The 26,375-nt window shown below is 45.8% G+C and overlaps 1 protein-coding gene across 1 annotated transcript; it reads right to left on the reverse strand.

Moving 5' to 3' along the window:
- On the reverse strand, positions 1-26,375 carry ANKEF1 (ankyrin repeat and EF-hand domain containing 1). The gene is made up of 10 exons (XM_084830461.1): positions 26,256-26,375; positions 21,836-22,223; positions 21,280-21,479; positions 17,876-18,025; positions 15,393-15,516; positions 12,908-13,733; positions 7,578-7,804; positions 5,839-6,053; positions 4,446-4,589; positions 1-942 (listed from the first exon to the last, which is right to left on the reverse strand). Exons 2-10 carry the CDS (start codon positions 22,179-22,181, stop codon positions 781-783), a joined length of 2,394 nt encoding a protein of 797 aa, XP_084686587.1. The 5' UTR covers positions 22,182-22,223; positions 26,256-26,375; the 3' UTR covers positions 1-780.

Genomic DNA, 26,375 nt, shown 5'->3' on the forward strand with positions numbered 1-26,375 from the left:
GCTCAGCTAACAAGCCTATGGTGCATGTTTTTATTTATTTATACACACCCACATACACATATACTAAGAGGAACCTTTTCAGGATTTGATTTCATCCTTGGTAGTTGCCATCTCCTTTCCTTGGTAAACCATAACTTTCCCTTTTTCTTTTTGAATATCTGGATGAGGGACATAGTCAAAACTGAAGCTAGGGAGCCCCGGATCACTCTTCTACTTTGTGTCTGTATTATGTACAAGCCAAGCACCTTCCCATCCTAAACGTACCCACATGGAAAAAAGACCAAGACATCATCATTGGCATCAGGACATTTTTCTCAAAGGCACATTTCTGTGGATTTGCACAAATCCTACAGCTGCCCTAGATTTAAAGTATCTGCCACACTGCTCAGTGCAAAGGATATTTATAGCACCTGGAAATAATTGGCTTCAAGGTTCTGTAGCAGGATAGAGTCTATTTTCTAAGCCATGAGATGGATTAAGGTCTGGGAGAGGGCAATCAAAAGTCAATTGCAATGCAGTCAGGTAACTGCACCGTAAACTGCATGCATCGTACATTAACCTTGCTGCTAAAAGGAAAAGATGGATTCATTGTCAATTTTTAGGCAAGTCACAGAGGTCCTCCCAGGTTCAAGCATGCACTGTACTGAAATTATGCAACTAAAGGAATGAAGTAAAACTTTTATCACAATGAGGGATAACATGATTATGGCCTCTCAAAGACATTTCTCCTGAGATTGGGTTCGTTTCTTCCAAAACATCCATGCAGAAATTGCACAACGATTAATGCAAGGCAATGCCCTGTTGTAGTGCACGGGCTTTCTCCATAAAGTTCCTCTTAAATGGCATCATAAAGTCTTCAAAATCCACCTCATAAGTGAAACGCTGCCGACGCAACTCCCTCTTTCTTAGAAGATCTTTTGTCGTCGCTTCTGGACTCCACGTCTTAGGGGGAGGGGAAAAGAAATCAACAATTGAGATGCAGTATGATCTATCGAATAGGCTATACTTACCTGCATTTCTTAGAGAAGCCAAGCACAGTGTTACAATAATTTATCAAAATGACTGTCCATCCAGAGCAGGACTGGGTAGACCTCAGGCTTGTGGGATCTACCTTGCTTTTCACTAGAGCTGTGAGGTCCACCAACCACACCCAGATGCAAAACAGTGGCATAACACTAAGAATTAAAGAACAGGGTGCCCTCTAAGCACATGCTCAGCCCAGGAATTTATGATCAGTACCAGAACTAAGCTCACAAATCCTTTCACACAAAAATCTGGTCCTGGTTTACTCCCCCCACCCCACCCCCAGCATTCATTTTCAGTAACCTAAGTTTGCTGGGGGGAGGGAGGCTTTAGTTTTCAGTTGTTGCTACTGCTAGAAAATTGGGGGTCTAGACAAAGAAGAATCAACAAGGTCACACTCCCTCTGTCTCTCTCCCAAGAGGGCAACCAAGGCTGTTTCTGTTCCAAAACGCAGCCTGAAATGGATCCAGATAATCAGTCTCATCCAAGAGCATCTGGAGCTGGTTGGCAACTATCGTCTGAAGGAACTTGCCTAGGAAAGGAACATTTGCCACTGGCCTAAAGTTATTAAGATTTTCTGGTCCAGGGAGGGTTTCTTCAGGAGTGGTCTTATTGCCTCCTCTTTCAGGTGGCCAGGGGCCACTGTCTCTCACAATGAGGCATTGATCACCTCCCATTGATCACATTGTTCAGAATTATGGAGCATAAGCCCACAGGCATAGCTGGGGCATCACTTATAAATTCCCCAAATAAATGTTCATGAATACAATATCTTGTAAATATTGTGGTGGAATTTCTTTTCCCAACAAGTGGAACAAGGAGAAAGGCTGCTTCCAGATGAGGCTTTTACTGAGCAGTCGCACTGCTCCCGTAAAATTCATGGAATTTTACGGGAGGTCGGATGTCTTCCATTTAGAGCCCTCCTGTGCTTTTCTTAGCAGAAAAAAATCTATCAAGAAAAAAAAAAAGACAGGATAGCTTCACAATGCCTTTTGAGGGTTGGGAGCCCTCCATCTGGAAGCACTAACAAAAACGATTCTGCCACGTCTTGGCACGGCTGCCATGGGCCAGTTAAAATTTATTTGTGGTCCAGATTTGGCTTGCAGGCAGCTACTGGACCACCCCTTGGTCTGTAACAGAAGTGTTGAACCTCTTTCAGACCAAGGGTCCAATTCCATTTCAGAGAAGCACTTGGGGGGCCACATTCCAGTGATGGGTAGGGCAGAAGGCAAACATAGTGGGGCCAACATACAAAAAATACCAGCATTTCAACCTTTTAGAATGGAGGAAAACAGCACAAAAGCCAGGAAACCACCCAACAGTTGGTGGTCAGGGGAAGGGGTATGGCCATCTGGGGAACCGTGGAAGGCTGTATTAGGACCCCATGAGGACTGGATTTGGCCCCTGGGCCTGAGGTTCTATACCCTGGCCTACAAAGACTGTGGTATCAGTCCTGAAGTTCTTAATTCTGTACCACAATGGCATGGTCTCACTATCTTTACAACTGGTCTTAGATGGGGTTGCAGTCCCCCTGAGTCCTCCTGGACTCTGAGCTAACTGGGGAAGCCCAGGTGGCTGCCGTGTCCAGGAGCGCTTTTTACCAGCTTAGGCTGGTATGCCAACTGTGGCCCTATCTGGAGAGGACGGACCTTGCCTTAGTTTTCCATGCATTAGTCACGTCCAGGCTGGACCACTGTGATGCGCTATACATGGGGCTGCCTTTGAGGATGGTGCAGAAACTCCAGCTTGTGCGAATGCGGCCACCCAAGTATTGGTGGGGGCGAGCCAATTCGATCATATAATGCCTATACTGCGCCAGCTGCACTCATTACCGGTGCATTTCTGAGCCCAATTCAAAGTGCAGTTTTTGACCTTTAAAGTCTTAAATGGTTTGGGACCAAGTTACTTGAAGGTCTGTCTACATCCATATCAGCCTGCCCATACTTTAAGATCAGAAACAGAGGCCCTTCTCATTTGCCCACCTGTGAGAGCAGTCAGGTGGGTAAACACATGTGAGAGGGCCTTCTCTGCAGTGGCCCCACATCTTTGGAACAAGCTGCCATTGGAGGTCCGCCATACTCCCTCATTGCAGTCTTTTAAGAAGACCTTGAAAACACATTATTTTACCTTGGCCTTCTACTGATATGGCTGCTACTGTTGCTGCTGCTAACATCATTGTTGGTTTTATTGTTGGTTTCAATTGTTTATTGTTGGCTTTTATTGTTTTTACATTTTTGTTACTTTTAATATTTTAATTGTTTCTATGTATTTTATTGTTGTAAGTCGCCTTGGGAGGGCTTCTGCTCTGAAAGGCGGCCAAGAAATATTTTAAATAAATAAATATAGAAATGGCCTTGTGATCATGGAATTCTGGACTGTCCTGATCAGCACAAGCTGGAATAAATGGGGATGGCATTTATATAGGGTGAAATGCTGACATGAGGCTACAGAAAGGACACAGGGAATTCCGATTGCTCCACATTTGGAATGGTTATAGAATCATAGAATCATAGAATAGTAGGGTTGGAAGGGGCCTACAAGGCCATCGAGTCCAACCCCCTGCTCAATGCAGGGGGTTATAATGGGGTTTGTCAAGAATGATGGCCTGTTTTCTATCCTGAGATTAGGCCGTGTTGTCCCATCTAACGCAACCACCTTGGACTGCATGTTATATAGAGGCTCCCTGGCCCTTTGCTCAAGGCCAGGCACAGTCCCTGTTAATTGGGGAGTGACAACAGCTGGAGTTGGTGGGGAGTTCCAGCCTCTTGGAGGCAAGCCCGGTCCACCCAGGGGCTGAGCTGGTGACCGGCTAAGGGAAATCTGCCCTGAGTTGCCAGGGCTGGGCTCTAAAAGAGGGCTGAGGTAGAGGCCTGGTGTCTCCCTTCATCCTGGTGGTTCTGGACCAGCAGACAGCTGGTTGCAATCCTGGGAGACCCATACTTAGGTATGTTAAGGATAGGCCAGGAAACTTTATTATTTTGCTTGGGTGTGCACTTATAAAGCTCTCTGTGTATGTCTGAGTCATTTGGCTTTGTACCCTCTTGTGTAACTTACTACTTCCATTCTTCCCTTTCCCTGTACCTCTTTATTTTTACCTTAATAAGCCTTTATCCAACCTTTAGTTGGTATGATTTCTCTGCATAACCTCAGTGCTAATTTCAGTGCCTCTTGGCCTAAGAGGGTAGCTACAGGGTATTTGGGGGGACTGGAGGGCTGGGTTTGGCCAGTCCTATCTTGCGGGAGAGTTGGAATTAGTCCCAGAGCAGTCCTACCTTGCAGGAAGGTTGGAACTAGTCCCAGCAATCTTTCACAGGGTTCATTTCAATAACGGCCGGGCACCCATGTGAACGGTGAAGACGGTTCCACAAAAGCAGGAGCTTGCCGAAAATACCACGTTAGTCATATTTCGAAGCTGTACTTACTCTCTGTGGTGTGAAAGTGATGTTAAGCTTCCTTGTCGCTCCCCTGGTTATCAGCGAATTCAAATGGACGACGTTATCCCGGAGGGATTCCTTTTTGTCTTCGAAGAGGGAGTTCTCAGTGACTGGTTCAAGCAGCTGTGGAATCTTAAACATATGTGGCACCATCAGTTGCACAATCATGTTTGCATTTTAAACGTCTCATGACATCATCATGAGTAGGTCTTTTTGCAATGTAGGTGTCTAATGATATGTCAACATCAGCGGGCCCCCAAACAGTAAGTAAGTGGCCGTCACTAAAGATCTGGGGACAGAGGGGTGGCGAGGGGGCTGGACTTCCTGTAATTTGAACACTGATTCCCCTCCTAATGACTGGGGGAGCGTGGCAGAGCCCCCGCTTGGCATGCAGAAGGTCCCAGGTTCAATCCCCAGCGTCTCCAGGTAGGGCCGGGAAGACGCCTGCCTGAAACCCCGGAGAGCTGCTAACAATCAGGGTAGACCGCCCTGAGGAAAATGGACCAGGTGTCTGACTTGGCATAAGGCACTTTTTGGTGTTCCTGTCTCCTAAAGCAAGGGTGGGGAATCAGCCTGAGGATCAAATTCAATTCTGGAGAAGCTCTCAGAGTCTGCCTCCCAGGGGTAGGCAGGGCCAAAGCCAAGAGGAGGCAGGGCCAAAGGCCAAAAACACTGAAGGTACATGCACATTTTAGTCTGAAGCTCTCACTGCCGGTAACTAGGCCTTAGGAGAGGCATTTCAACCTTTCAGAGTGGGGAAAAACTGTGAAAGCCGGGAACCCCCTGAACGATCGGTAGTCAGAGGGAGTGCAGTGGCTGGGAAAAGGGACGTGGCCCTCTGGGGACCCCAGAGAGCCAGAGGGAGAGCCCAGGAGGGCCAGATTTGACATGCAGGCCTGAGGTTCTCCACCCCTGCCCTAACGCTCCCCCCCCCCCGTTGATAAGTAGCCTCCTGCTGTCGTGATACTGAAAACCCCGCAAAAAAACCCAACGCATATTTGGATCTACTGTATTACGTTGCATGCCTGCTTTGATGCTGCCTTGGGGAAGGAGTTGGGCTCTGTGCATAGAACACAGGCAGCCATCTTATTCTGAGCTCTGCTATCCGACGTGCTTTTAACGGGAGATTCTGGGGAGTCGGTCAGGGACATGGTGCAGGCCAAGCTCGTGCTCTGCCACTAAGCCATGGTCCCTCCGCAAAGGAGATGGGCCCAAGCTTGCCCTTGGTGGTCACGGGGTGGGTGGGGGAGAGGGAACTGGGAATCCACACGCCCTCCGCTGTACTCCCTTCAACCCCGTGCTCCAGGATGGGGCCGCTGATCTCTCTTGGCGGGTGGGCTATTCAAGCTGAGGAGGAGGTTGAACAGCCTCATTCCCATACCTCGTCTTTCACGGACTCTTTCGATTCAGGCTGTGCAGGCTTGGCCTTAGGGGGAGCCGGAGCGGGTGCCGTTGCTTTAGCCTTCCCCCCCTTTTTCCCCTTTTGCTTATCCCCTTTGCTTTCTGGTGGCTTGGGCAAGCGGTCCAGCGTGTCCTGAATGAAGTGGATCAGCCGGCTGTCAGCATAGGCCTTTGCAATTTCCAGTGCATTTTGTCCTGTTTAAAGAGAGAACATGGCTAAGTGCTGGGAAGCTATAGCTTCTCCCTGTGCAACACTGCAAGAACATGGCGCCCTTGCCGAAACCCAGGCTTGCACTCCAGTCATCACCTGCCTTGATAGCTGCAACCATCTCCTCTCTGGCCTTCCACTGTTATCCCTCGGCCTCTTCACCTCTATCCAGAATGGTCTCACTCAAATAATTCACTTCTGCATGGCTCTGACCACAGGATGGCCCTCCTCAAATCCCTACACTGACTTCTGGTCCGCTCCGAGATTCACCTGCTCCAGTCTGAAGCGGTACAGCCCAGAAGCAGGTTGATTGCCTCAGGGAGAACTAGGCCATCGTTGGTAAACATTCATGGCATTAAGGGCACAATCCTATGCATGTTTAGACAGAAAAGTCCTACAGTTCCCAGCATTCCCCAGCCAGCCATGCTATCTGGGGAGTCCTGGAGTTGTCAGACTTTTTTTCTGTCTAAGCATGCACAGGCTCGTGCCTTAAATCATCCACATTAAAACGGCCTTTGCATATTGAAAGTAGGGATGTGTGAATCGGCAACACGCGAGAAGCAGGGTGGGTGGGGTGAGAAGCAAGGAAAGAGATACTTTGGGGATGAAGCTTGCTCTAAAGACATCACATGACATTAAATGCTTATGCATACCAAGATGATTAAGTATAAGTAGGGATGGGGAAGAATTTAATTTGGTCCCCATTTTAAAGGAAGCTCTAATTTGTTCTAATATGGGGATTGGAACGCAGCCTTGGGTTTGTGCACGTCTCGGAAACCTGCAATGTAGTTCCTGGTCCAAAATGATGTACAAAATGTACATATTAGAGAAAGTTGCAATCAAGCATGCATATATTAGGGAAAATTACAAACAAAATACATACGTTAGGGGGAAAGATACATGAAAATCAATGCAACTTTCATGTGTGTCTTTTAATTTGCAGACTGATATAGAAATTGGATGGAACAGATTTATGATGGAATACGCATGACACTGAAACAGACTAGTCCATCCCTTAAAATAAGTAAAATAAGTAAAAAGCAAAGTTATATCTGAAAAACATAAAATCAAAAAGAAGTAAATGTAAAAGAGGCAACAAATCCTCTTTTGTATACTATTTTACGCAGTGTTGTTTTAAGCTGTGTTTTATTGTTGGATTTTTTAAAAAAATGTTTTTTGTTCAAAGTTGCTTTTAGTTATATGTTGTTGCATATATTGTCCATAGGTTTTAATGTAAATGGTTTTTAAACATTTAATATTGTATTTTAATGTTTTAACTTTTGTAAACCTCCCAGAGAGCTTCAGCTATGGGGCGGTATAGAAATGTTAATAATAATATCCATTTCTACTCTAGTTTGAAAATAAGACCATTCCAAAAAGGTTCATAATTTTCTTTAATAAGACCTAGAGATAATTGCTAGCAAAACCCTTGTTCTCTATAGCTAATATATAGGTCGTATTATTTACCATCCATTAGTAGTGATGCAATTAGTAGCAATGGAAAGGTTTACCTCTTCTGTTTTCCATCTGAACTTTAGCACCACCATTGATTAAATACTGCACAGTGTCGAGCCGACTGCTCTCCACAGCTCTCATTAATGGGGTTCCATCGTTGATTGAAACAGCATCCATTGTGGCCCCTGAATTAACGAGCAGTTCAGCAATATCCTGCTGCCCTGCATGGCATGCATGGTGGAGAGGAGTCCACATGAAGTTGTCTTTTGCATTCACATTAGCCCTGCAGACAAAGAATTAGTCCTGTACATATAAGAAACATTCTGTTTCGCCACCTAGTCTTCTTTCATTCTTCCACAGGCCCTAAACGTAGAGATCTCTTTATGCATTAGAAGCAATGTGCAAAGAGGTCTTTGGAATGGATTTTCTGCCTGCGCTGAAACACTATGAAAGGCAGAAGCCTCTCATCAACGGAACCAAATGGACTGGGAAGGGGAAAGTGTGAAGCTTTTTTCTCTCCTTCTCTCATGATATTAGAACTCGGGGTCATTCCGTGAAACTGATTGGCAGTAGATTCAGGACAGAGAAAAAGAGAGGGAAGGAATTCTTCACCCAGCACAGGAAGGTCACTGCCATGGCATGTGCTGATGGCCACGAGCCTTCAAAGGCGATTACACCAACTGATGGATCATACTTATCAAGGGCTGTTCAGTGGAGGCTGGTGGCTCTGATTTCGGTGGGGCTGTAAATCCACTCTGGGTTTCAGTCGGAACCAGCCAGAAGGAGCTATCCAAGGTGCTGAACCTAACCCCCAAATAGGTTCAGCACCTTGGGTAGCTCCTTTGGAGTTCTGGCTGGTTCTGGCTGAAACCCAGAATGGATGCACAGCCTCACTGGAATTGGAGCCAGCCTCCACTGGAGCTATTAGTCATGACAAACAAGACTTGCAACAAAAAGCTGCAGCCTGAAGTGCTCCTGTTCAGTGTTTCAGCCAGCCAGCTACGTCCTTCTCTGCATTCCATTTTCCCCCAACCCTGTTTTCCATTCCCCCAACAACAGTTAGCATTCTGTGCATGCGTCATCCTCAGTGAGCTGTCCCCCGCCCTCTGGTTTTTTTCATATAGTTGTTCTGTAAACCTTGAGGTTTCCCTGAGCCTGTTGATACCTCCCTCTTGAGCATGGATGCTGCTATTTTGGCTGCATTAACTATGTCCATTCCTGGAGAGGGATAACTTAACCACAGTGATTCATCCACTGGTAACCTCATGATTAGACTATTGTAATGCACCCTATGTGCAGCTGCCCTTGTGCTTTGTTTAGAAGCTGCAGCTAGTGCAGAATGCAGCATCTAGGATATTCAGGATATTCAGTGGCATATCTAGATATACACATTAGGGATGGGCAAACTCACCATTTCTTGTCCTGTCCGCTGGACCCCTGCCGGCCACCCATCCCTGGCCACTGCATGCTACAGGCCCCCTGGTGGTCCGCAGGCTCATAGCAAGCAGCCGCTCGCTCCCTTGCCAAGCCTCCATTCTGAGTAAAAATAGCAGCTTGTCCTTTTTCATAAGTAACCATTTATGCAAATGGTGGACGTAACACAGCCAATATGCAACATTACGGGCGTAAATGGCCATGCGCTGAGTCAGGCAAGCAAAGGCATCCGCAGACTGGCAGAGAAATCACCGAGCTTCGAACCCCAACCAGACACCTATGCCATCCCTAATACACATATTACAGTGTTAAAAGACTGCTTTGGCTGCGTATTAGCTACTGAGCCATGCTCAAGGATTTGTTGTTCACATTCAGTCCTAAACTACTCGGGGTCAGGATACCTAGCTGACTGACTGCCCCCATATGCACCAAATCAACTCCAGAGATCTCCCAGGTAGGCCTTATTGGTCATTCAATGCCCAACAGTATGTCATCAAAAAATGGCATGTAATCAGGCCTTCTCGGTAGTGGGGCCCACCCTCTGGAACATTATCCCATGTGTGGTTTGAGAGGCAGAACTGTGGTGAGTTTCAAACGCCTCTTGAAGATGCATTTGTTCTTGTATGTTTTCCCTGACTTGTAATCGATCATGATGCTGCTCTGTATTTATTATTTATTGCTTTACTACATTTATATCCCACTTTTCTTCCTCTTGCAAATATCCCAAGGTTGTGTACATGATCCTCCTCCTCTATTTTATCCTCACAACAGCCTTGTGAGTAGGGATGTCGGAGAAATCCGCAATGGGTTCAAATGAGTTCAGATTTCTGTGAATTCGACCTGCGGATTCCACAGCAAACTGGCTTTTTCTGAGTCACACAGACTTGTGGACCGTTTTTTGTTTTTTTTACTTTTGGAGGGAATTTGTGCGCTAACCCTAACACAAATGCGCTAATGTGCCTTAACTAATTAGTTAACGCAAATTAGCATAAGTAGAGAGAAATTCTGGTAAAAAAATCGATTCCGTCAATGAGCAGATGACAGAACAAAAGATGTCTGACACTCCACAAAACACAGATGGAACGGATTTAACACAATCCATTGTACATCCCTACCTGTGAGGTAGATTAGGCTGAGAGTCAGTGACTGGTCCAAAGTATAGAAGAACCTTAAACAAATAAACAAACAAACAAACAAGCAACACCACTCACTTCTGAACATCAGAAATAGAGGGAATGATCATTCTGAGATTAGCAGCTGCTAGGGAATAACAGGAGGAGGCTGTTGCCTTCCTGACCTGCTTGTGGGCTTTCCAGAGAAGTGCTGGGCCTAGGCAGACCTTTAGTATGAGGTACATCTCACCAAAGTAGAGAAGATTGTGACCAGGTGATCTGGCATACAGTCCGTCCTGTAGTATTATTGGATAGGATGCTGATAAAACCAAGAGCCAGTAGTGTAGAAGTATAGTGTGGTGTAGTGGCAAGAGTGTTGGACTGGGAGTTGGGAGATCTGGGCTCTAGTCCCCTCGGCCATGGAAGCACACTGGGTGACTTTGGGCCAGTCACGGACTCTCAGCCCAACCTACCTCACAGGGTTGTTGTTGTGAGGATAAAATGGAGAGCATGAGGATTATGTACGCCGCCTTGGGTTTCTTAGAGGAAAAATGGCGGGATATAAATGTGATTGATTGATTGATTGATTGATAGATAGGCAGGCAGGCAGGCAGGCAGGCAATGAGGCTTCAGTTTCCTGATCCTGGGCACAACAACACCCTAGCTTGCATTTAAAGGTCAGCAGTGTCCTTTAAGAGGACTAAGAAGATGTAGGCTTTTACAAGCCTGCAAAATAACTAACAAAATATCCTTAGATGTATTCATCTAGCTCCTAAATTTTCTGTGTGCAGGCCTGCTAACCCTCTGTATTTTAGGTGAAATATCTACAGTTTTAAGTCTGATCTCCTTTCCTCCTGTTCTGAAAGCAGTTCTCCCAGTTTTGGCGTATCGCTGTGGTTTCCTGTGCAATGTTTTTGTCAGCGATGGTAGAGCAGGCTGGGAACAAGCAGCCTTTACTTTGTCGGACTCGGAACAAAGAGGAAGAAAAGCTCTGTTGCAGACTGGTTTGTGTAACCTTCCAAAGCCCAGGCTACCAGACAGCTCTGTCCTTTGCAAGACCTCAGCACTGCCCAGTTCGTTGACTAATTCTGTCAAGTTCTTTGACCAATTCTTTACCAGCTAGCAAGCGAAGCAGGAGGTGCCTAGGTTTGGAATTACAAGCACCGGAGAATAATATTTCAATCTCCTGTTCAGCCTTAAAGGTTGAGAATATGAAAAACTTGAGATATGCTTGGTGTTTTGTTTTACCACACATTTAGGAATGCATTTCCCGTGAGTGCGACTATCAAAATATTTACATTACTTTTCTTGCCTTGCCTTTACTTTATTTAATTTATTTATACCTACAATGTTAGCTGGCATTTCCTCCAAGGAACTATGGGTGGTGTGCATAGTTCTCTGCCCCTCCCCCGCTTTTGCTCTCACAACAGCCCTGTGAGGCTGAGAGACAGTGACTGGCCCAAGGTCACCCAGTTTGCTCCATGGCTGAATGAGGATCTGAATGTGGCTCTCCCCAGTCTTCATCCGATACTCTCACCCTGGAGTCCTCAACCTGGTGAACGTGGGCACCAATGTGCCTGATGACACCTTTCGTGGCACCTGTCTGGCTCCTTGGCCCTCCCGATTTTTATTTTATTCTTAAGATTTTTTAAACTGCTTTCTTTTTTTTAAAACTGGGAGGCTTTATTTGGGTTTAAACGAGTGGTTTTGTGTTTTGGAGCTCAGACTCCACTTCTGCCTTTGTACGTAGGTTCTTGATGGGGATGCCCATTGCTTGGAAATCCATTTTGGTTTTGGCTCGATGGAGTTCTGTGGCATGTATGATTCACTTTGCGCCTGCAAGCCAAGCTGTGGGCCATTCCCCGAACTCCGGGAACTTTTGGCGCATTTGGGGGGTGGGGGTGGTGGAAGGTTCTGCAATTTGTGCAAATTTCTGAACAATCTGCAGAAATTACAGATGGATTTGCACAAATTACGTAAATTCAGTCAGAATTTATGCAAATTTGGGTGTAATTTGCACGAATCGCTCACTAATGTAAGCAAATTGCAGATCCCCCCCATGCACAAAATTCCTGGAAAATCTGCACACTGGCTCAACTCGCTGCAGATCAAGTCGGGCACCATAGCAGGAACTGAAACAAAGCCTGGGGGCCAAGGAAAACTCATTGAACTCAACCCCCCAAACAGATTTCTCTGACACCCCTAGTTCTTTGGCATAGTTACTTTTCTTTTAGTCTCACCAGTTTGCCTTCTGGGAAATGAGTGTTTGGTGACCAACCATGGCAGACATTTTATGAATGGGCCAGCTACTGCCTATGGCAACCATTTTGTGAAAGTGCCCACACCACTCTCTCAAAATTCTAAATGAGTCCACTGACCAAAAAAGGGTCACTACATTGACTCTTAGTATACTGACTCATGTGCATAACCAAAAAGCTCACACCTTGGGTAGAAAAATAGTTGCCCCGATCCAATTTTCAGTCTCCCATGGTGGCTTTTTCATTAAAAAAAAAAATCAGAAGTCTGCTACGTATGTGTGCCATATCTTATCTTGTCTGACCCTCTGTGTACAGTGTCTTACAATTATCACCTTGCAACCACCTTGTGAGGTAGGTTAAGCAGAGACTTGGTGACTGGACCAAAGCTACCCCCTCGGTTTCACATCCCTATCCTCACTCTATCTACATCTATCTATGTGGGTAGAGAAATCCGTAATGCCTCCTCGCACAGCACACGAACACCATAACCCTCATAATTCCCAAAGAGATGTGCTATTGGACCACACGGTAGTGTCTCTTGTGCAAACACGCCCGGTGAGCTGATCAAGAAAGCAAGCCTACCCTTTTTCTAGAAGGAACTTCACCGCTTCCATGTTGCCACTTGTGCAGGCAGCCATCAAGGGAGTTTTGTAGAAATGGTCTCTCACATCCACAGGCACCCCAGATTCAAAGGCTTTCTTCAGGGATGACAGGTCTCCCTCTTTGGCAAGATAGTTGATGTTGGAGAAGGTCTTCATGGGGTCATCGATGTACCACCACGAATCGTCCTGAATAGGATGCTCGGGGGGGTGATCGCGATTGAAGCGGCTGGAGTCAGTGACATTGCGATAGGTTTCAATCATGTACTCCGGTGGCCCACCATCTACCCGGCGTGGGTATGAGCTCTCAGGGATGACACAGATTGGTATTGGGATGGCAAATTTGCCTTTCTTGCCTTTCCCCTTCTTGCCTTTCTTCTTCTTGGGGCCATAGGACGAAAGGAGGAAAGGCTTCTGCAAGTACCGATTACCCTTCAGAAACTCTTCCGTGTTAATCCCCCCTGTGCGTGTTTTCTCATGCGCCTGAGCAATCGTTTGTATTTGCTCGGCGTCCAAAAACGGACACTTCTCCTCAATGATGGAGATGAAATCTTCCTTGCTCACAGTTCCGTCACCTCGATCCGCCATCTCAAAGGCGTCACGGAGGCTTGCCTGATTTTCTATGGACCAGTCATGCAACCTCACAGCCCAGGGTGGGTTGGGGTTTTTCACGCCAGGCTTGGGCTTGGAAAATTTGGCAAAGCGCCGTTCAACTTTACGGATCTCCTTTACTGCTGCTTTGAATCCGCCATCTTTCGCCACCTGCCTTGGCGTCTTTTTCTCTAGGTTCTTCCATGTAGGATCACAGCCTAAAAGGCAGAAGGGTACATTTCACTGAAGACAAGTGACAGCTTACAACAGGTGCAAAAGATCTGCAAGCCTGGGGAATCAGGAATAAAATGGGTGAATTATTGATTTGATGGCTCCCAGGGTTCTTTTAGAAATATATAGTTTTGAACTATATAAACCACTGCTTGTCAAGGGCAACCATACGGTGGCAGGAATGAACCCAACAATGGTTCCAGCAGTAAACCAATGGTAAATAGCCATTGTGAATGCACCCTTAGCCATGTTAGTGGCTAGTGACACAATGGGTTGGCAGCACCATGTTGCCAAAATCCATGGGAGTGAGTGAGCAGCAGGTCTCTTCTGCCCAAAATGCAGGGCGAGGAGAAGGCTGGAAGAAAGATCTCCAGGTATGGCTGCCTATAATGGTTTGGGTGACCAATGGCTAAAAGAGCCCATGGATCCTTCTTTCTCTGGGATGCCTCATCACGAGGCTAATGAGAATGGGGTGCAGTGAGAGAGCATGCTGGGAAGTGGGTGGTAGCAACCTGGTGCCCTACAGGTGTGTTGGACTACAGCTCCCAACATGCCCTGGCCAGTCCAACACATCTAGAAGGCACCAGGTTGGGGAAGGCTGATGTAGGGGGTTCAAAGCCCCCTCCTCACATGCTGCAAGGGCGGAAAGCACTTGTGGGGTTATGGAGTCATCGTGCTGACCAGCCTCGTTTCCCAATAACATGCAAGCCAGCCACGTCCTCCTTCCAGCTGTATATCCAGCCATCATGTGAGGGGGTCGTCTGTGCATACCAGCATGTGCCCATTGGGCTCCTTCACAAGAGGGAGAATCTTGGGCCAATCAGGATTCCCATTCTCATGGAGGAGCCCTATGCATGCACTTAAGTCGATGCATGGTGACCTTTCACATGGCTGCTGGATGGGTGGATGGCAGTCGGACGGGGGGCTGGCCAGCACAACTGCATGACCCCCTCATGCATGCTTTTAATGCATGGGGGGGGGATCATATGACACACACACCCCAATTTATCTATGCACAGGCCCGGCCCAACCTATCTGTCTGCCTCAAGTGAGGCTGGCACCACCACTGCCCAGCTGTCCACGCCTATCGCCCACTCATTTGCTCACTCCTGCGCCCGCCCATTCCCTTGCCCTCCTGCTTACCTCGCCCTCACTTGCACCCTCCCACCCACACATACATGCCTTCTGTCCCTTTTCAGCTGTGGCGCTCCCATGAGAACTTGGCCGAAACTCTCGCGAGAGCTCGGCCGAGCTCTCACGATACCCCCACAGCCACAGTAAGGGAAAGCGGCAGCACGTAACAGCGGGTTGCTCCAGAGAACTCCATCAGCTGCTCTCCTGCAGCGGCAAATACCACAGAGGGAGAGGGGCTGGCAGAGCTCTCCAGAGCACCCACTGGAAGTGGCAGGGAGGCAATGCAACACCCACCATTCCCAACCAGCTGGAATTATGGGGGTTGTAGTCCGACACATCTGGAGGGCACCAGGTTGGGGAAGGCTGTGCTAGAATCTTATATGTATGCCATAAGATAGTTCCATTTTGTTCGAAGGCAATGGTTTCCTGTTCACCAAATCTGCTGACTGAAACCTTACTTTTATCCATGGGCAGGAAAGCAAGCACTTGATTTCCAAAAAGCCTCCCTTTACCTCTTTGGCCAATAAACCTGCAACAGTCCGTAAACCCCCCAGCAGCAGCATAGTGAAGTGGCGTATTTCCATTCATGGCTATCAGGCCCACGTCTCCATTGTAGGCAGAAATAATCTTCAGGATCTAGGGAAGTAAGGTTGACACAATTAACTTTAAAAGAGAGTCACGCCCACACACACCATCAGCCACCTGTATTTTACTTTTCCTCTGCAGCAAACACGTAGCTAGTGGATGTCATTTTTAAAAGTTTCAAAGTGACTACTGTTATAATAAGTCAAGTACAATGGACACCAGAGGAAAGAACATCTTGACTGCGTAATGGCAAGAGGGCAACATTTCTGCGCTGAAACCCCACCGAGGGGCTGCATCCCAGTGGTGAGTGGGGCTGAATTCAAAACAGGGCGGAGCCAAAATCCCAGCACATTCTAGCTTAAGGCTCTTATTGACGTAACTAAGCCTTAGGAGAAGTACTTCAAACTTTTAGAAGGTGGGAGATGCACAAAAACCAAGAAACTACCAAACAATTGGCACTTGGGGGAAGGAAGCATGACCTTCTGGGTAATCCCGGAGGACCAGATTTGGCCCCTGGACCTGAGGTTACACACCCCTGATCTAATAAAGAAGTCACAGACTAAGTGAAAGGTGCTGCCGGACTATCATGGCCCATTCATTTGTATTCTAAAGTGGAATCAAGACCTCTCTTCCATTTTCCCCACCCCCATTTTGCATGCATTCTTTGAATATAGGATAACATTCCAGCCCCTGCCTGTGAACTTCTGTTATGGCTGGATTTTGCTTTACTTGCCTGAAATCTTTTCCTGGTTTTTGTTTCACTTCACCAATCCCCTGGCCAACCCCCCACCCAAACACACTTACACTGAGGTTTTGTGGTATCCACATTCATTTAAATCTGAGCGTTTCCCCAACCCTGGTTAATTTCAGCATGGTTCCACATCACACCTCCCCAGCCTGGTGGCCTCCAGATGTTTTGGACTTCAACTCCTATCAGCCCCAGCCAGCATGGCCAGTGGGTAGGGGTGCTGGGAGTTATAGTGCAAAACATCTGGAAGGCACCCAGCATGAGCTTGTTTGGTGCATGAGCTGGAGGTGGGAGGAGCTGGCACAGCACTGGATCTGCCATCAGGAAAATGACCCCGAAGGCTGGGCCAGAGGAGAATGGAAATCCTGGTGTTATCAGAGAAGTTAGCTACATGGCAACTCCATTCTCCCTTTCATTTAGGGCCAAACTACATGTTATGTTAAACAAGTATGCTTAAGCCAGACACGTTTATTTTAAAGGAAGAGCAGTCATGAGAGGGGTCCCACGCTTGTTTCCTGCCAAAATTCCCCCTGGCCACTTTTTGGCCACTTTTTGTCCCCAGGGAATGCAGCAAACAGAACCTCTCTGGGCAAACAGCAGTGTGTGTATGTGTGCATATGGATTTCCAGAGGGAAACTGGTGCAGGGTCCCAATCCGAATTAGGGCCCTACACAGCTGCTTTCATTCAAAAGAAAAGCCATCCACCTAAGCATACTTAAAAAAAACATGTTTAATATGTCATTTGTCATTGTCCAACCCCCTCCCCCCCCCCACACACAAAAAGAACTCTGAAAAAAGATTCCTAGTACAGCACCTCAACTCATTCCATGCACCATGGGTGATGAAGATAGAAATCAGGTTGGAAGGTTTTCAAATTAAACAGGATCATAGTGAGATGCAGGTCATTCAACTCAGCTACATTGGGTTGTGTTCAATGTTAGTCCTACTTTGAGCAGACCCATTAAGATGCGACTTAAGTTAGACTAACGTTGGCTACAACTCATTGAAACAGATGGATCTTGCACATATTGAGGGCATAAACTAGGTAGGACAACAGACACGGGAGTGCCGCCAAAAAAGGCAACCCTGCATCAAGTTCCCCTTCCTCTCCCCATAAATTGAAGTTCTGGAATACTACAGCGTAACATGACATGACCTTGACACATTGTGTATTGTGCTGTCAACCCCACTCCTGCAAGCAGAAGCAGCACCTGACCAATGTGGTGAAGGGGGCAAAGCCATGATGCAGTGATGTCATATATTCCCAAAATTTCATGTTACAGGGAAAGGAGGGGAAACTTAACTCAAGGTTGCCATTTTGGTGGCGGCCCCACCACATTCGCCATCTTGTCTAGTTCTACCCTTACTCCAGCTCCCTACATCTAATTGTTTTTTATGAATGACACAAATATATCCATACAACTCAACACACCAGAAGGACATACTGTGCTCTGTGGCACACCCTCCCTTCTTCTTGGAGTGGCCAGAGAGAGTGAGAGAGAGAGACATATACATTTTTAAAGGAAGATTCCTCCCCAAAACATAGAGAAACGAAGTTTTCTGGAGGAATCTGTTGCACTAGTGAAGGCTGATTATTAGTAATTAACCAAGAGAGTTCCTTGGCTGGGTACCTTTGCTTCTGACACCATCAACAAAGAATACCTCAAAAAACCCTCCTTTGGCAGCAAAATGGGCAGCATGGTGTCTTTCATTGTCAAAAACATTAACATCTCCACCTCTCTCAAGGATACCACGGACGACATCCAAGACACCTTCTCTAGCTGCTTCCATCAAGGCAGTGCGGCCTGTCGCCTGAAAAGCAGAGAAGAGACAATTATAGATATATTTATTTCCTGCCTTGTAAAAAGAGAAAAGCAGGTGATTGATTTTCTTTTTCTATTGCAGAACTAAAGCCATTTGCAGAGCTTAGGACTGTTAAGGAAAACTCAGCTGCTGCAGAATACTCATGGGTGGTCTGCTCATGTGACCCCAAAACTGCACTAGTTGCACTGGTTGCCAGGGCATTTCTGAACGCAATTTAAAGTGCTGGTTTTAACCTTTAAAGCCTTAAATGGTTTGGACCCATGTAATCTGAAGGACTGCTTTCTCCCGTACCAGCCTGCCCACACTCTGAGGTCATCAGTAAAGGCCCTTCTTATCTGTCCAACAACAAGGGGTATTAGTCTGGGGAGTATAAAGCAGAGGGCCTTTTCAGTGGTGGCCCCGCACCTCTGGAATCAGCTTCCATCAGGGATTTGTCAAGCCCTTTGTTTGCAGGTCTTCAGGAAGCCTATGAAGACCCACTTGTTTTCACTGTTTTTTCCATAATCTGTGGTTGGCAGATTTTATTAGGTTATCTGTTTTTATAGTATTTTTCATAAGTATTGTATTAAAGATTTATTATTACTCTATTTGTTTTTGCATATTTTTGTATTGTTTGTATCTTGTGCACTGTCTTGAGAGGGTTCAGCCCTTAAATGCAGCCTAAAAACCAGCCAGATGGGCAGCTAACAAATCTAATAAATAATTTTTTAAAAATAAATAAATAAATGAATGAATTAAAGAAAAGTGCCCACCTGTTTTCCCCCTCTACCTGTAAATAATGGATATAGATTCATTTGGGGCCATTGTTCTCCAACTACAAGGGAGAAGACTAAGTTCATAGCAAAAAGTATATGACGGTATGACCCATCTATGAATGTTCTCCATCTTGGATTTCTATATCTGCTTGTGTGTCCTGGTAAGGCCAGGAAACAAAGTTCCAACTCACACTCCTTGCCCACTTCCAAATCAGAATGGTATCTGTGTTTTTTGTATCATAAGCTTCTGCTTGATGTTCTTAGTTTACTAAATGCTGGGAAGGTGTTGTTTTGTTGTTATATGGTTTTGTTTTTTTTTAATGTGCAGGAGCATTCATAAATATGATCGCCATTTGCAGTGTACAGCAGTCCAGTTCATAATTCCGCCATTTAATTCTGTACAACGGGGTGGGCAATGTCTGACCCTCCAGATGTTTTGGCCTACAACTCCCATGATCCCTCACCACTGGTTATACTGACTAGGGTTGATGGGAGTTGTAGGACAAAGCATCTGGAGGGTCTCAGGTTGCCCACCCCTGCTGTATAATTAGGGATGTCAGAGAAATCCACAGCATAATCAAATGAGTTCAGATTTCTAGGAACCTGACCTGAAGATTCCACAGTGGACTGGCTTTTCCAGAGTTGCATGGATTCCGCGGACTTGTGGACCAGTTTTGGTTTTTTTTACTTTCTGGAATTTTACACAAATTTAGTGGTAGAAAAATATGTAAAATTATATGAGAAAAACAGGTAGAAAAAGTAGGTAGAAAAATATGTAAAATTTAAAAAAAAACACCAGCCAAAAATGCACATTTTCCCTATGGGGAAAATGCACATTTTGGGGGAATTTGCAAATTCGGGGGGGGGGGGGATTTGCACATTATCACAAGTGCAAATTTGCACAAATTCAGGAAACTGGGAAAAATCCAGTTATGCCGATGAGCAGATGATGGAACGAAAGGCACCTGACAATCCGTGAAACGCAAACAGAATGGATTTTACAAAATCCATACTTCCTTCTGTACAATGTGAAGGATGGCTGTCAGTGTCTTGGATGACATATTATTATTATTATTATGGCTGTCACACCAATCCATCCATCCATCAATCAAATTGATCAATTATATTTGTATATAAGTAAAAAGATGGTCCATGTTTCACAGGCCTGTGAAACATGGACCATCTATAAACACCACTCCCAACTTGTCGAAAAATTCCACCAGCGCTGCCTACGAAAAATTCTGCAGATTACTTGGGAAGACAGATGGACTAATGTGAGTGTACTGGAAGAAGCAAAGACCACCAGCATTGAAACAATCATTCTCCAACATCAACTTTGCTGGATCGGCCATGTTGTTCGAATGCCTGATTATCGTCTTCCAAAGCAGTTACTCTATTCCCAATTTATGAATGGAAAACAGAATACTGATGGACAGCAAAAGAGATTTAATGATGTTCTTAAAGCTAATCTAAAAAATATGTAACATAAGGATTGAGAACTGGGAAGCTCTAACTCATGAGCGTTCCAACTGGAGGTCAGCCTATATTAAACGCACTATGGACTTTGAAGAAGGACGAGTACAGAGCGAAAGGGAGAAACGAGCTCAGCGGAAGGCACGTCAAGCAAACCCTCACCATGACCGCCTTCCACCTGGAAACCTATGTCCTCACTGTGGGAGGCTGTGTAGATCCAGAATCAGCCTTTACAGCCACCTGCAGACCCACTGCTAGGGATGAATGTGTTGATTGACCTATCTTCTATGAATCTGTCTAATCCTTTTAAAGAGTTATCTATATAGACTCTATCTTTGGAAGACAATCTTACTCGGTCACGAGTGATTGCCATGATGATGATAAGTAAAAAACAGAGTTCTGAAGGAAAAAAGCATCCTTGCTTTGTTTTTAGATGATGCACACAACATCCTTTTACACGAAGTGCTCCCTGCTGTGGATAAGAGAAAGGGGAATGGCTGTTCTAAGGTGGAACTTACGATTTGCAATTTTTAAAGGTACTGCTGTTAAAACTATTTTAAAAAACCTGCCCCCTGATTAATTAGAATCATAGAATAGTAGTGTTGGAAGGGGCCTACAAGGCCATTGAGTCCAACCCCCTGCTCAATGCAAGAATCCAAGTCAGAGCATCCCTTACAGATGGCTGTCCAGCCTCATCTTGAATGCCTCCAGTGTGGGAGAGCCCACCACCTGCCTAGGTAACCAGTTCCATTGTCGTATTGCTCTAACAGTCAGGAAGTTTTTCGTGATGTTCAGCTGGAATCTGGCTTCCTGTAACTTGAGCCCATTATTCCGTGTTCTGCACTCTGGGATAACTAGGACACTGGGATAACTAGGATAATTAGGACACCTTTTTTAGTCAATCCAAAGTTTTTTAATCAATGAATCGAACAGATGAATAGTTGCAGCCCTAATGATCACACTTATACCTACAGCACCCTCCTCCCCCTCTTCAAATGGGAAGAACCTTCTTACTGGGTTCTTTGCATTTGGGTCTGCTCCTCTTTCCAAAAATGTCATGCATATCTCTTTGATCTCGTGGGCTTGCTCACAGGCTTGTAGGAAAACTGGCTTCCCTTCAACAGTACAATTGTTAACGTCCGCTCCAAATTCAAGGGCAATCTGAACACAGCGGTAGTGCCGTTTGGTGGGCAAAATGCAATAGAACAGCACACCTGCAGAAGAAGAGTAGCATAAAAGGTTAACAAGTGAACACCCACCATCAGTGGAGGCTGGTGGCTCCAAAGTCAATGTGGTGGTGAATGCGCTCCGGGTTTCAGTCAGAACTCTAAAGGAGCTATCTAAGGTGCTCTGAACCTTGGATAGCTCCTTTAGAATTCTGAATGGTTCTGACTGAAACCTGGAGCGCATTCACCATCCCACTGATATTGGAGCCACCAGCCTCCACTGCCCACAGCACAGAACTACCAAATGTTAAAGATCAGATCATAAAATCTAACCTTCCTGAGCTAGAATTATCCCCACCCCCATCTTTCCTGCCAAACAGGCAGAACACAGGGTTCTTTTTTACCTTTGCCTTCTGCATCAACTATCGTCATATCTGCCTCAGCCTGGACTAAGACATCCAAGGCAAGGTCATGGCCAAGCTCCGCAGCTTTCATCACAGGGGTGCGTCCCATTCGATCCTGGACATCTGGGTGAGCCCCAATCTCCAAGAGAAAGTTGCACATGTCAATGTCGTTAGCGACACAGGCCAGGTGAAGGGCACTGTCTCCATTGACGGGCTCAGTGAAATTAATGAGTTCAGGGTATCCAAGTTTGGTGAGCTTTTCAATCTGCTTCTTGTCCTTCAGACGCACACACTGGAGAACTTTATAGATCTGTAGGTTTTCAAGCCTCTTGTCAGCCAAAGACATTCTCAGTCAACTGAAGAAAGGATCTTCCCATAGAGATGGACTCTGAACAAAATGTGAAAACAGAAGAGAAGTCAATCTCCTTCGCAATGGAATCCATCCAAAGAGCTGCTGCATTTACCACTGCATTCCTTTTGTTATTTGTTCATCTGAGCCTTTTGGTTTGTACCCGTTCCCCTGTCACAATATTCATGGAAATAGTAAGCAAAAACAGGACTTGCTGTATGCCAACTTCTATTTGGTGAACTCAGAATAGAATACACCATGGGAGGAGTAGGGAACTGGCCTCACATCAAGGCCCAATGTTGACCTAGCATCTCCCTCCCTCACTGGACATATTGGGTTATATCCAATGTTAGCCTTATTTAGAATAGGCCCAATGAAATGAATGGGACTTAAATGAACATTGGACACAACCTATTAGAATATTAATGGGCACTTAGAAAACAACAGGAGCTTCAAGGCACTCAGGCCCCACGGATTGCCTTGAAATCACATGACAGGCTGAGAACACATCCCACAGCCCATGGTGCCAGCAAAGATGTATGGGTACCAAGGCAATGTAGGAACAGCATGCCAGGGTCTAATTGCTCTGAGTTGGACCTGAATCAGATACACCAGGGGTGGCCAACTTCTGGCCCTCCAGATGTGTTGGCCTACAACCCCCCATGATCCCCAGCCAGCCATGATCACACTAGCTGGGGATTCTGGGTGTTGTAGGCCAACACATCTGAGGGAGGCTAGATCTCCCGGTTAAGTGACTATGGTGAAAATAAAAAAATAAAGAAATAAAATAAAAGCTATTGATAAGACTGCTCTTCCTCCACAAACATGTCAAATCACCCTTTAAAGCCATCTTAAAACTGTGACCACTGCCACATCTTGTGGTAATGAATTCCACAAGTTAGTTAAATGTGATAGGATGAAATATTTTCATTTGACCCAAATCTACTCATCCATTTCGTTTGGTGACTCCTAAGTTCTAGACTGGGGAGAGAAGGAGATAATGTTTTCTCTATCCACTTTCTCCACACTACACATACTCATCAACCTGGTCTGCATGAAATGACAACCCAGAGTATGGCTTGTTGCCTTACCCAGAGTTTGCCCATAATTTGTCTTCCAGTTGATTTCACAAAGCTCAGGTTTTTTTCAATTCCTGAGTTGTTTCATTCCTTCCTCCTTTGCCCCTTCCCTCCCTGCGTCCCTAATGCCTTTGCAGCACTGTAGTACTGGCATGCAGAGTTCACAACTCAACAACAAACCATGGGTTCTCTTCCTGGGTTGTTTGTGGTTCACAACCCATAGTTCTGGGTTTGCATGTAATGACAACCCAGGATTCAACACCCTATGCCCAACCCATACTCTGGGTTGTCATTACATACAAGCCAGGTCCCTTCCCACCTTCCTGCCATCTTTTTTTCTCAAGTGCAAAGCTCCAAATGCTTTAGTCTTCCCTCGTAGGGAAGCTGAGCCAACCTCTAGATCAGTTCTGTTGCTCTTTTCTGCACCTTCTCCAGCTATGTAATTTTTTTTGAAATGGGCAACCAGAATTGTGCACAAATGTATTTTCCAAATGCAGCAATACTATAGATTTTTTTAAATAAAAATAAAAATAAAGGCATTACAATACTGGTTGTTCAAACTTACCACACAGAAAGCATGACTAACAGAGCAATCCTATACATTTGTACTCAGAAGTAAGTCCCATTGGGTTGAATGGAGCTTATGCCCAGGTAAGTGCGTACAGGACTGGAGCCTAAGGGGATTCTCTTGGGTGACCACAAAAAACATGATGGGAGAACTTTACACAAGTTCCATGCATGGACACTTCAAGTGGTACCCCACAGATTACTATAAACTAATGTACCTCCATTCATGCTGTGGAAGTTATGTGCCTCTGACCAAGTATGTTACTATGTGCTAAAGCTCATGCCGTAGTAAACTAGATAGCTACCACTGTGCTGCAACACTTTTGTTTGCAATAAATCGTACTTTGCTACTACTGTTGGCAATTCAAAATTCTAATTCCTATCAGCTCCTCAACTTACTCCCTATGAGTAACTCTCAGCCTCTTGCCAAATTTGAGCACTTGCTTTGTTCAAGCTGTAAAGTTTGCACATGCCATCAGAAAGCTCTAAATTAGACAATAGGACAAATAGTGCCAAGCCCCAATCCTGCCAATTTCTTACCTTATCTTAACGTCAGAGAAGTAACCCCATTTTGTTTAATACCACATGCATTTTTTTAATATTTGTACTTCATGTTTTTAATGTATTGTACACTGCCTAGAGAACTTTTGTTATTTGGGTGGTTTAAAAGTACAGTCAATAACAACAACAACAACAACAACAACAACAGCTTACAGCAGGGATGGGCAAGAGGTAGATCTCCAGACTTCAGCTCCCAGAAGCCTCTGCTAGCATGGCCAATGTTCAGGAATGCTGGGGCTTGAAGTCGAAAACATCTGGAGATCTATCTTCTGCTCACCACTGTCTTGCAGGATCTAGGCCTGGTGATAACATTTCTGGGGTTTTTTTTTAATTCATTCTCCTTCATTCCAAAAAGCTTTACCTTAAAAAAAAAATCAGCTTAATTTTTAACACACAGAGTGATTCAAATGGGGAAAGGCTGATCTATAAAAGAAGCTTGAAGGAGTGCACGTTGCTCAAATGACCAGAAGTGATCAACAGAATTGATAATTTAGTTCTAGTCACTGTATTTAGTCAGTTCTAAGAAAACACCCAGTCTACCCTCTACTTCCCCTCTCCCATAGCAAAAAATAACTCAAGAAATAAATCAAGCAGCAAAAAATAAATGAATTGATGTCCCTGGTAAAACCCAGCATAGCATGCAGGAGCAATCACATTCTTCAACACACTCTGTCGTCAATCTCCATCATATGGCTTCCAACAGAATCTTCTTCCAAGTAAGTGGGGTCCAGACAGACTGCGGCCTAAGAGGTTCTGCAGCGTCCATGAAACTCCAAGGTGTGGGATGCAGGTAAAGAAAGCACGGCACCGCAAGCAAAGCAAGTCCACACATGAATGTACATCCTGGGGCGCCACGCAAGTGCTAACACTTGCATGTCTGAAACACCTGTCGAAAAAATTCAGACACCACAGACAGAGCTGGCAAACACATTAATGTTCTGTCCTCCCGGGGAAGTTCCCATATTCATCTCCATGTTGTCAGGTCATGAGCGGCTGCACATGAATGTGTGAATCAGACCTCATCCAAAGCAGATGCCCCAGAGTTCCTGCATTCCGGAGTCTGTGTTGGGTGGGGTGTGAGGAGTGAAACTGCTGCAGCTTCCCATCATTCACTACAAAAGCAACCAGGAGCCTTGCAGCACCTTCAATACCACGCAGTGCAAGCCTACACATGACTACTCAGAAGTAAGTCCTACTGAGTAACGTGGGACTTACTCCCATGTAAGCATGCATGGGGCTGAAGCCGCCTAACTGATCTGATTGTGGCATAGGCTTTTGTGAATGAGGGACCACCTGTCCCGGTCAGCTGTGCATTCTCCATGCGCCTGAAGTCCACACAAGGCATTCGCCAGGACCAAACTAAGTGTTTTGGGGTGCAATCCTATGCTTGTTTAAACAGAAAAACGTGCCACAATTCCCAGCCAACCATGCTGGCTGGGGAATGGTGGGAGTTGTAGGCTTTTTTTCTGTCTAAACATGCATAGGATTGTGCTCTCAAGGTGCCTAGGGAGGTGGTGGGCTCTCCCACACTGGAGGCCTTCAAGACGAGGCTGGACAGCCCTCTGTCGGGGATGCTCTGACTTGGATTCCTGCACTGAGCAGGGGGCTGGACTCGATGGCCTTGTAGGCCCCCTCCAGCCCTGCTATTCTAGGATTCTGTGATTCTATGCCACGCAAGCCTTTTGCTTGTTTGATTGCAACAGACTAACGCGGAGCGGCTGCCCATCTGTGGAATCTTTCTTCACAGAGACTCCCTAACAGATTACATCATCCAAGGCGCGGCCAGATCCACCAATAATAATAATCAATAACAACAACAACAACAATAAATCGCTTTGTTTTCCCTGCTTGCAATCCAGGTTACCTGAGCACGTTGCTGACTTTTCAGGAGAGCGGGAGGAACAGAGACGAGCGCCGCTGCCCGGACGACTCGCAGAGGAGCAGATCTCTCCCCGCGGCGCGGGATGTTGGCTGGAGAGGGCGG

Source organism: Heloderma suspectum, chromosome 1 (genome assembly GCF_057233095.1).
Source record: "Heloderma suspectum isolate Gila_16-S chromosome 1, 16-S_ref, whole genome shotgun sequence".
NCBI lineage: Eukaryota > Metazoa > Chordata > Lepidosauria > Squamata > Helodermatidae > Heloderma > Heloderma suspectum.